At 29.4% G+C, this 12,572-nt stretch overlaps 1 protein-coding gene across 1 annotated transcript; it reads left to right on the forward strand.

Moving 5' to 3' along the window:
- Positions 1 to 335: 335 nt before the first annotated feature.
- LOC111038915 (major facilitator superfamily domain-containing protein 6-like) lies at positions 336 to 8,633 on the forward strand. Its single transcript, XM_022322191.1, has 7 exons — positions 336 to 624; positions 2,235 to 2,597; positions 4,165 to 4,352; positions 6,744 to 6,880; positions 7,030 to 7,151; positions 7,246 to 7,488; positions 7,811 to 8,633. The coding sequence occupies exons 1-7, from the start codon at positions 558 to 560 to the stop codon at positions 8,023 to 8,025; spliced, it is 1,335 nt and encodes a 444-aa protein (XP_022177883.1). The 5' UTR covers positions 336 to 557; the 3' UTR covers positions 8,026 to 8,633.
- Positions 8,634 to 12,572: the final 3,939 nt, after the last annotated feature.

A 12,572-nucleotide genomic window follows, 5' to 3' on the forward strand; every position in this document is an offset into this window, starting at 1 on the left:
AAAACCCTGCCAGTGAAATGTGTTTTTCTTAGGTACTTTTCTTGTACTAAATGTACGAAAAAACATCACGGCTATAATACGTCGAGTGTTTGTTTTTTTTTTTTTTTATATAATCGCGAACTTTTTTTTCTAAGTGGAGTCATTATAGATCTATTTCGGCCTATTAATACGTAATCCTCTAATTTTATAGCCATGACACACGCCGACACTTAAACACATCGCTCTCTCGTAATGCTGAATACAATTGTGTACGAGTACTTCGTAGATAGTAGGTGTATTAGTAAACATCAAAGATTTTCAACAATCGGCTTATCGGTAGATTTTAAAATATATATATGAAACTTTTAAGTACGTTCTATAACCACTGCATAATTAGTGTGATACTGTCGACCGGTAAATAGCAAATTGTATTTATATTAGCGTTCACATCAACTTCTAAATATTTCCGAGTTTATTGTGATGATCAATTAGTATGATTAATAAAATAATATGACAGTAATATTGCAGTTGAAATCGAAGCAAAAATAACTTATTTCCAATCTTATCAAACGAAAAACATGCATCTTTTCCAGATTAACAAAAAACTTATACTTCTCAAAATTCACTATTTTCTTTCATTGGCTGGTAAGAACAACATTATATATAACATTAATAATTGGTACTAATTTGTATAATTTATATACACTTTTAAGTTTTATAAATAATAATTTTTCACAGTCAAATTTAAATGCCATCATTAACATTTTTCATTATTTTAAAAATTATAGACTTTATTATTATTATCTTACCTATATTATTTACCTATACATTTTATAAACTCTATTTCTATATTTATGAAAGACTGGGCATAGAGCAAGTTAATGATAATTTAACGGCGTTTGGAGCATATATTTTTACCAACCAAAAATTATTATAGATACATAGCATTATAGCACTTCTAATATAATAAGGTGTAGATCATGAGTGGAGTGATGAGTGTATTGATTTTACAATGAAGTGTGTTTTTTTTGTGTCCAAAGACATTTTTTGTGGTAGAAAAAATGATTTAATTTTTAATCCGCCTAAAATCTACCTCTAATTGTGATTAAAAAGTGTCCACTTGAACAAATTATTCTGAAGGTACCCTCCAATTATCACCAAACATTATTCAATATACTTCAGAATTCCGTTGGTTTTTATTTTTTTTTTAACCAATGTTACTTAAATAATAAAAAAATAAAAAATAATACGATATATTGTGCATCAAGGGGCCACTCAGTATCGCGTTTATCTTTATTGTTAAAATTCTTTATACACAACATTTTGTGTAATTTATAGTTTTTTAGTTAATTTTCTGGTTAACAAGTACACTATAGTTCATAATATAGTCTACAAGTATAAAAAGCATATCATAATATATGACGTGTAATGTGTATTAAATACATATTATGTAATATGAAACTATATTTATAAAATACATTAATTTTCAAGGTATTTTAGCAGTGTTTTTCCAATTTCCAGAATCTCGTTGCTAACCGTATTTTTCTGAGCGATAATTGTTGTTTGTACTGGAAACATACGTGTCAATATAATAATAGTGTGCATGTCTTGCGACTTTAAGCCTTAACCTAACCTAACCTTGCTAGAACATAAACATATACAAAAGTTTGTGCTATTATAGTTTTGTATGATTTTTATATAAATATTTAGGTAGAAACGAAAAATTTCAAAAATTTTTTAACTCTATAGATCATTTTTAAATCAACTGCGAAAAGCCTCGTTAGTTCAACTGCCAATTAAACTAGTTAAGTTAAAAAGTTAATTAGAAAATAAACTAACTAGTTAATTTTAAAAGCTTAAAAAAATTAACTTTTAAGGTTAACTTTAACTTTTAACTACCTAGTTAATGCCCACCTTTGTTAATTACCCACATACACGTTAAAAAATATGAAAGTACCTAGATCTAGATTATTAGAATAACCTAATGATTTTAGCTTATTTGCTGGTGAATTTATTGTGCCGATTTAAATGTGTGTTTTAAAAAAATAAAATTATTGTGTTTTTTGGAATGATTTTAAAATTAAATTTCTCTAATAAATTGTTACAGTTTGTTTTATTATTGAGACTTTATAAAAGTTTGAATTTAGGTATTTTCTACGGCTTTTAATGAAGTTATACTACATACTACTACTTTTATAACAACGTAATTACATCTCTAAATGTACATTAACATAATTTATTTACTTGTGTTTCAGGATTAACTCCATTACTCGGTTTCTTGTCCACAATATTGAGACAACGGGGTTATTCGTCAGTCATCGTCGGTTTGATCTTTACATTTCTCCCACTTCCGGGCTTATTGATAAGGCCGATTGTTGGAGGTATAACAGATAAATACAAATGCCGCAAGTTTGTGTTTATTTTGATTATGATAATCATGAGTCTGTTATCAATTGTCTTGATATTTATACCGGGCACGGCCTCCAAAACACAAATGGATGACGATTATGTGATCACGTTACCGATGTTTTGGTTATTTTTCATGACAGTGACCTTATTCCATACAGGAATTATTGCCAAAACTTTAATGGAGGATACTATCTGCATGGATTTTTTGGGTACTAACAATATTTTAAAATATTAAATGAGAAGGTGCATTTTATATTTTAAAGTAAACTACTATAGATAGAATTTGAAAAAAAGGTTCGTCGGGTTAAATGTTAAGATTGTAATAGAAAAATAAAAAAATAAAATTTTCAATTGAAATTGATTTATTATGATTATACAATGATAAGACACATTGATTATATTATTTATTAGTTGTTATCATAGAAATCCTAGGGTCCACATAGATGACAAGATTTTTCCAGCCAGCGTCTGCTGCCCCGTTTTTTGAAATTAATAACTTCTTATAAATATATGAGTCAGATTCTTGTACTCATACTTATGTAACTAGATATACATATTGGAGCGAAACTTAGCACAAGTTGGATTCATGGGCTTAGCCGTTGATACCAAAAAGCGTCACGCGTGTGGCTTACTCGACACTGAGGATCCAACCAGATCGGATTTTGAAAGCCGGTTCCCCGTTTCTCCTATCGCAGTAAATATTCCAGAGCCCGTGAACTGGGTGAACTGATCAGTCGACGAAAGACGTGACTGCCTGTTTACCACAATCTAACTCTATGTATACAAAAACCGGACAGTAGATGTCGGCTGGCCAAACCCAGTCGCTTGTTTGGGTCCTAAGGCTTCTATGGTAATTTGTCTTATCTTTGTACAATAGTAGTAAATTAATTTAAATTGAAAATCTTATTCTTTATTTTTAAATTTCAAACTTAATATTTGACCCTGGTGAACCTATTTTTCACATACTCTGTAAAGGAGTTTCACTTCATCCACGCGTACTATCGCAACAGACACGATGTTTTATTTTATATACAGTTAAATTAATTGTGGTAAACTGCAGACGGGAACGATTTTTGCTAGCTGCTTAATTCACACAGTTTGCTGACTAGTTTACCGGCTGGGAGGAACACCTCGACCGGCCGTCCAAATTCGACAGTCTGATTGGCACACCCGTGACACTTATTGGTCGCAACGGCTAAGCCCATGAATCCAACTTACACTAAGTGTCACTTCAATATGTACCTATAATACCTAGTGATGTAAGTAGGAAATTTCTATTTATTATTAATTTTTCATTTCTATTAATTTTGTTGAGATAAGACATCAATATCTACTGCGAATCCTATACTACCTCATAAATATTAAATATGGTTATTACCTCTGTACGACTGTAATTACTAATTATGAATTATGATTAAAACCAAATATTTAAATTAATAAAATGTGTAGGTACGATTTATTTTTATCGTTATAAAATATTCTTCAAAATTCAATGAGTATTTCTAATTTTTACATGCATTATGTAAAGAAGTAAACAATAACAAAATTAAAATAATTTTTAAATTTCCTAAGGCTTAACACTACGTATACAAATGTTTCAAAAACTTAAATGCCTATTAACTCCCGATAGCTTAAAGATTTACTCAAGACAAATACAATCGTTTAATGTTTAAAAAAATACAATGGATTATTATTGTATAACCTGCATAAGTGTTTTCTTATTCTATAATTTTAATGACACTCCGTTTAATCACATTATTGTTTTTTTCCAAAAAGGAGATGAGAAACATAAATATGGCCAACAGAGAGCATGGGGATCAATTGGTCGTGGCTTCATTGCCATTATATCCGGTGTGAGTGTAGACTGGTTCAGCAAAGGACAAGATTACAAAAACTATACACCTATTTACGTAATTTCATTGATATGTAATCTCTTAAATATATATGTGGCAACAAAGATTGAAGTAATTATAAATTATTTGTATACATTTTTTAATAGTTTTAGTATTCACATATTCAAAATTTAAAATTTACAATTACAAGGTTCAAATACAGGTTCAAATTCTTTTATGACAAATGATTTTTTTTTTTATCATTACTTTGTAGATTAGGTGATTTTGTAAATATATCATTAATTAACTATTTTGATGTAGGAAAAATGGGAACATCATGTCATAACATATTGAGATATTTTTATTTTATGTGTCTTGTTCAGTTCTAACAAAGAACTAGACACCAGTTAAGGTGAAAAAACATTTTTGAGTTCTTCGTGAGATTTAATTAACCATTACTTTTGCACTATTTTTGAAATTGAATTCTATTTTACCTAACCTTTGAATACCCATTAAAAATATTAAAATGTTAATAATATTGAAATATTAACTGTAATCTAGGTGTTAATATAATTATAATTTACAGGCAAAAGATTAATACTTTTAGACAGTAAAAAACAAAATAATTAATACTTGTGTAGCACTGTAGCTCGTTATTGAAATTACACATGTGCTGTGGGGAAGTGTTCCGCTATTAATTGACCACTTGAGGCACAAAAACTAATAATCACTTAATTCGCAACACTTACTCGAAACTTAAGCCTTACTCATGCATTTAAAAATTATCGATATTGAACTCTTTAAAAACGGCCAGAATCGAATCTCTTGGCCTTAACCTAACCGAGGGTAAACGGGTTTGACATGCCTGCTTGGGGCTAGTTAAATTGAGTCCGAAGTACCATTTTTGTGGTAAACTGAGTCCCGGGTCTGAAAAGGGTATAGGTAAACTGAGTCCCAAATTAGTTTCCAAAAAGCATATTTTCTTTCCTAATTTTACAAGCATAGGACTGTCTGTTATGTTAACATAACTGATGTAGTTAAAATATGCTTTTTTTGTTTTTTAATCTAATATAATTCACAACGTTGTACATAAAAATCACAATTAATTAATTATATAATATACAAATTCAAGTCAATTTTTTTTGTTACTAGTTATCATAGTCATCGGTATAATTGACGTATTATTTGAGGATACGTTTTTTTGATAATCCATAAAGAAATAATATAGTGTGATAATTTTAGTCCTCATAAGGTCTTTCCAAACACTATCGGCGAATCGGTAATTAGTGACTATTGTCACTATACAAGTATACAGTACTTATTGAATGTAGAGACTTTTTATTTTTAAGTTATCATCGTTATTTATAATTTATTTTTTCGACAAATATTATTACTTGGGACTCAATTTACCTAGCAATAAGATACACCCAATTGTTTGGAACTCAGTTTACCACTCCCGGCCTGCTTCAGTGGATTGAAAACGGTTAGTGATTTCAACCAAAATGTACTAACTTTTCGTCAATTATACCGATGGACCTATTGACTAGTTGTATGCGAATATATTTTAGAAAAGTGATTTGAATATAGTTTTATGCCTACTTAAGATCGACCAAGCCACTTTCGTAAAAATTGTGTTCCTAAATGCCTAAACATTTTGTTTAAAAATTTATGACATTTTAAATGTTGATATGTCTAACATTCAAATTAAATATGTTAAAATATGGACTGATCAATCTCAAGTAAAGAATCAGGTACCTACATCGGTAAATTTCACAAAAATCACACACAAATGAGCATACAAATTGTTTACCGTTCACACATGTAGCGCCAAGGTCGTGTTTTGGTGTTTTATTGTTTCCCGTAGATTTAATAATTTTGGCTATACTACTGGCTATTTCATGACTACTGTCACACACATCAATGTTCATTTTTTAATTGCCTATATTAAACTCCTTAAAAAGTTCCATTTGCAATCCTCTTGACAAATTATTTTAAGAGGACGCTACTCCCTTATGCGTTATTGAATATTTTACAAACTCACAACCAAGCACATTGTACGTTCTGAATAACCTATTTAATTCTGTTATGTTTAATGTAGGAACAAATGAAATAGCTGCTATCTAATTTAAAAGTAAGAATATCATATTATATTGAATATCAAAGTTTTTTAATACTTTAATGCGAAATATGAGTATTTTAAAATTTTAAACTGTCGGTACATCTTAAGATGATCAGTTATAACTCACTCAAAATAAAATTTAAAAAACATAAAAGATTCACTAGATAATATTATTAATTCTAAACTTGATAACAGGTCAATGCTCCCCAATATTAAATGTAAGCGAGTTAAATTGAGTATTCAGAGCGTACGATTTGTCATGTTGTGAGTTTATAAGACGAAGACAATGCAAATGGGTACACAACTATAAGATATTCCACATTATTTTTACGATTGAAAAATTTACAAATTTTATTTCAAATTTTCAATGTTTAATAAATATGTTTTTTTTTTTTGCTTAACAGGTTGTAGAAAATATTGAAAGACAAGTTATAGCATCTAATGTCAAAAAATTATTCTCTAAAATAAGTGTCCTAGCATATTTTTTATGGGTTGTTTTGTTTGGAGTGCTTTGTCCTTTTATTTGGTATTATGTGTATATGTAAGTAACAAGGTACATATTATCTAAAATGTCGATGTTTACCATTATTTCTCGAATCACTAAAAAAATATTTATCGTTGTTATTTAATTTTAAATATTGAGATATAAATTAGATCATTTACATGTTGAATTTATTATTATTATTGAAGGTATATGGAAGAGATAGCAGACATTTACCACCCGGAAACGAAACCATACATAAAGACGATTCAAGGGGTGGCGCTTTCAATTCAATGTTTCGGGGGTGAATTCCCGTTTTTCTTTCTATCCAGTAATAACATAAAAATTGCTCACTCGTACAAAAATAATCGACTTCTGCATGATATTTTAATGTTGTACAATTATCATGACCGTATTTCGCATAGGTTATGTCATCAAACACATTGGCCACATGAATTCATTCTCTTTGATGTTTGTTGGGTTCGCCGTTAGATTCTTCCTGTATTCGATTATAACGAATCCCGTTTGGGTTTTACCAGTTGAAATGCTCAATGGCGTGACTTATGCATTGGCGTACTCGGCTGCCGCTTCGTACGCTGCACAAATAGCACCCCCCGGTGCCGAGGGAACGCTCCAAGCTCTCCTTGGGACAGCTCTAATGGGATTTGGTACGTATCAACTCAACAAGTCGCAACTCGAGAACAGACCGCCACAATTAAAAATGTTAAGTTTTGAGAAAAAGCGATTTGAAGTTTAAAACTAAGATATTCTTTATCTACAGTTCTTTACCTGTGAATTTAAAACAAAAAATGTAAATACTTTGCATCATGACTTTGTTAAATATTATGAATTAATACTAAGTACTTTAAATGAATCAATACATTTTGAGTTGTGGCAGTCTTGTTCTAGATTTTCGAAGTGTTATAATTGAATTTGACGCACTCTTATGACCATATTGAGTAATAATAATGACAAATATTTTTCTCTTAGGAGTGCCAATGGGGAGTTTTTTGGGTGGTTTCATGTTTGATCGTTTCGGATTTATCGTTTCGTTCAAGATTTTAAGCGGTGCTGTGTTAGCGATATGCGTTATTCAAATCACTGTAAATCAATTGATAAATCGATTTTCAAAGAACGAGAATGTCAATGAAGAAGATGAATCCTATACCGGGAATACAACATCTGATAGTAATGGTATCTTATAAATGTCGTTTTAATACTTATTTAAAATAATTGTGTATCTTAAATAACCGCGGACATTTCTTAAGAATGTAAATATTGTTATTAATTATTAGTAAGTACTAAGTACTTAAACATTGATAATAGTTATATTTTGTTATATAATGTTAAGTTATACATTTTAAATCAGCTTTGAAGGATAAGTTAAACATTGAAATGTACAAAACGGTAGTGAAATTATGTTTACATCTTCAAAGTAACACTTATTAGATGCACGACGTAAATACTCGATCTGACTCAATGTTTCAACTAAAGTGACATCTATGACCACATTATAGACTATAGTCAATGCAGTCATCAGATAAGTGACTTGTCAACTTATTGTAGGTCGCCAATGGTCAAACATGGTAATCTCTGAGTGTGCAAATTTTTCGGCTTTTTCTTCGTTTTTTGAAATTGTAATTTTGTTTTGTTACTTACTTTATTGTAATTAAATTTAAGAGTAAACATGTTTACTATTATTATATGTTATACATATATGTAAGCAATTTACTATCTTCTTTGCAATATATCTCATTATAATTATTAATTATTATAAAAAATAAAACAAAAAAAATTTTATTTGTCAACAAATTATCATGTGGAAATGTGTTTTGAAACAATAGCATGTTTTTTTATTTATTATTCAATGAGTATACAAAAACAAAAAATAAAAATACGAGTATTTTTCTACCTTAAAAAATAATCAATTAGTGATTGGTACTTATTGGATTATAAGTCTTAATAATAAGGTTAAAAGATATTTTGATCAAACTAACGATTTCTATTTAAGGCTATATATATACATATATAATAGATATAATATATTATATCTTGTATAATAGGTATATAAATCATACCTATAATACTAAAAAATATCTAAAATTAAATCATATTTGATTTTAAAGCAGATTATAAATTATTTCCAACATATTTTAAAGTTTGAAAAATGTTGTCAAATCGTGATCAAATTAATGAGTTATTTTATGTAGTTATTATATCGAGGCTGGGCATTCAATAGCAAAAAATTAAAATTAAGTTAATATGAACTAAGTAAAATAACTCTTCACTTTTTTTGGAAACTAAATTTAATCTTATTTAGTTATGTACATTTTTAACATATTTAAGGTGTTAAATTCAATTTAATTTTATATAGATTTGTCACCTTACCTAACCTAACGTAATCTAACCTAACCTTCTGGGATTTAGGAGGAAGGGTTGGGTAAAAGCAATCCTTAGCTTACATAAAAGGTAACTTAAAGGGTGGGTGACCTACTCTAGTGTTTGGTTGGAATAGTCACTCACTATGCCTATGGGCTATTGTTAGAATACTAGAGGTCCTCCGGACTCTCGGACCTAACTTAAATGGTGGACAAATTAGGGTATAACAAACAGTTGGTGACCCAATACGTCTACCTGCTGCGGTCTCAGATAAACTGCATTTATAACCAATATCGATAATTTGGCACGATACCGATATCATGACAAGTTTTCGATATCGATATTGTTTTACATCGTTTCGGGTTATAAAAATTAATATTTTAGTATTATTTTTGTAGGTCCAAGCTAATAGATTTAATGAAATGGATTTGTACTGTGTAAATAAACATAAATGTTGACCAGTAACGTTTGGTGTACATGTTCCGGGGAAAAATAAATTAGTTTAATGTATTACATAAGTTGGCTATTGATGGTTATTTAGTTATAACTTATACCTAATATGATATTTTCGATACAATATCTGAAAAATCGGAACGATCTAGATACACAAAATTATATCATTGCCCATCACTAAAAATTATTATCCAGAGTATTGTAGTAGAATACAATAGAGAAAAGAAATGGTAGGTGGAGGTATGTGTTCGAGATTTTGATGGGAAGACTACGGTCAGATTCGTATTGTAATATGACAACACCGCATGTGTGATAGGTTGATGACCTATACTAAAATCGTTGCTGAGAGTGGCTGCGAGTGTCCTCCCAAGAAATGGGTGGTCCAGTATCCCCCACTGCTAGAATGTAAGATTGTGTATCTCAATAGCTAGACTACTACGTGTTTTTGTAAAACGATACTAGGGACAGTGGCCATGAGTGTGAAACTGTGAATACATATGTAGTTTTACCAACCGTTGTTCTAACACGATTATTATTCCGGTAATCTCTGAAGCGAGTATATGATTACTCTACTACTTTTATTTTGTTTAAAATGTAATATATTGTGTATCCACTTACGTTTTTCGCAATGTGTTCTGTAATATTTGAAGTGTGTATTAACTATTGTTCTCTGAGAGTGGTATTTGTTACTCGATATCACTGTGACAATATATGTATTTTGATTTCTCTATATTGTTAAGTACTTAATGCTCTTTCTTGGAGTCTTGGGGAATCGTTTGAATTTTACCTTCACAACCTTTATCGGTTATGACTGTGACTATTATCGTGTACTCTTAAAAATCCCTAAATTCGTAGATTTGAGTTAATAATAAGAAATAATTAATTAAATTGTTATTTCCCAGGCTGGGCATGTCAATGATTTTTTTAAACTCGGTTAAATTAAGTTAATATGCACCAATAACATAAAGTTAAAAGTTAAAAGTTAATTTGATTATAGATTAACTCAGTTAAGTTAAAAGTTATGATACCAACTTTTTTATAACTTTTTATTGAGTTAAAAAAAGTTAATTTTTTTCCAAACCAAAACCATAGTGTTTATGCTTTATACAGTATTTCCATATAGTACCAATACTGTATTTTTAAGAACAGTAGTTACCTACCTAATAAGTATTAAGTATTAAGTAATAAACTAATAAATAATAACTAATACCTAAAAATAATAAATTAGTATTATTTAGTTGTCTTTTAAACAGATATTATATCTGTGTGTGTATGCGTTTGTAACTGAGTATCACTGAATATTTATTACGTAATAAAAAATCTTAAAATATTTTATTAAACAGATACCTACTAGGTATTGTATACTTAGTAAGATACAAAAATATTAAATGCGTATAATCGTTTATATTTACATAATTTAATAATTATACATTTATATTCATCAAATGAAAACTACCTAACTTCAAATTATATTAGAAATGAAAATATAATTTACACAAAGGGGTAATAAATAAATTGAAATAGTTGCATATTTTAAAATAATATACATATAGCCATGTTTAGATATACTTAAACTTTAAGTTTAAATATAAATAGGTAGCATTAATTTTTATGCTAAAAACAAATTGCATTAAAAAATTATTTTTTCCTTTAGAATACAGTGATTGAAAAAAATATAAAATTTTTAGCTTGATACAATTCACAAGTATTCTTTTGACATGACAGCAAAATCAAAATAGACTCAAATTATGAAATGCAAAAAAAATAAATAAACAAAATAAATAAATTAACTTAACTTATTTCTTGAAATGATAAATTAATTCATTAATTTCACGTTAATTAAAAAATAAATTTGATCAGTTAGTAGTTAAGTTAATTAAAATCCAAAAGTAACTAGTTAAGTTAAAAAGTTATTCTAAAATTAACTTTTTAACTTAACTTTTTGACTCGTTAATGCCCAGCCTTGGTTATACCGGATGCTGAAATATCTCAATATAAAACATATACAACTATACGCAAAATGAAAAATACCCTCTTGAACAGTAAAGAACCGGCCAAGTGCGAATCGGACTCGCGCACGAAGGGTTCCGTACCATTATCTGTAGGAACGGCAATAAAACCATGTCTGTTGTATGGGAGCCCCACTTAAATATTTATTTTATTCTGTTTTAGTATTTGTCATTAAAACGGCCACAGAAATACATCATCTGTGAAATTTTGAAAAAATTTTAATTTAATTATTTATTTGATTAAGAAAAAAATAATCATTTACTTCTGAAGTATGGGCGGTCTCTGACCAAGATAAATCAAACATATTTATGAAACATTTAGAAAATACCTTCCAACCGCATTATAATATTTTATCACCCAGCAAAATCCAAGAAGTTGAAAGCTTTCTCAACTCTCCACTACAGATGTCCCCTCCTCCTAGAGCCTTCTCCCCTGGTGAAGTTTACTTTAATATTAAAAAGCTCCCAGGAAAAAAATCCCCCGGATTTGATCTAATAACTGCAGAAGTAATCAAAAATTTACCTAAAAAATCTATCTTATTCTTAACACAAATCTACAATGCAATGCTCAGATTATCTTATTTCCCTATTCTCTGGAAATACTCTACTATAATTCTCATATTAAAACCCAAAAAGCCCCCGGACTCCCCGACTTCTTATAGACCAATCAGTCTTCTCCCAATACTTTCAAAGTTATTCGAAAAACTGCTATTAAAACGTATTCTACCCATTGTCGACACTGCAAACATTTTACCTAACTCTCAATTTGGCTTCCGCAATAGCCACTCCACCGTTCATCAAGTGCACAGATTGGTAGACAAAATATCCTATGCCTTGGAAGAAAAACTCTATTGCACTGGTGCGTTTCTAGATGTCTCTCAGGCCTTCGACCGCGTGTGGCATGCTGGTCT

Source organism: Myzus persicae, unplaced genomic scaffold (assembly GCF_001856785.1).
Source record: "Myzus persicae strain clone G006 unplaced genomic scaffold, MPER_G0061.0, whole genome shotgun sequence".
Classification (NCBI taxonomy): Eukaryota; Metazoa; Arthropoda; class Insecta; order Hemiptera; family Aphididae; genus Myzus; species Myzus persicae.

Excerpts from the sequence above, each read along its gene's own strand:
- LOC111038915 (XM_022322191.1), top strand. The coding sequence starts at position 558 with ATGCATCTTTTCCAGATTAACAAAAAACTTATACTTCTCAAAATTCAC. Across the intron at positions 4,353-6,743 it reads ATGTGGCAACAAAGATTGAA|GTTGTAGAAAATATTGAAAG; the intron begins GTAATTATAAAT and ends TTTGCTTAACAG. Across the intron at positions 7,152-7,245 it reads CCCGTTTTTCTTTCTATCCA|GTTATGTCATCAAACACATT; the intron begins GTAATAACATAA and ends TATTTCGCATAG.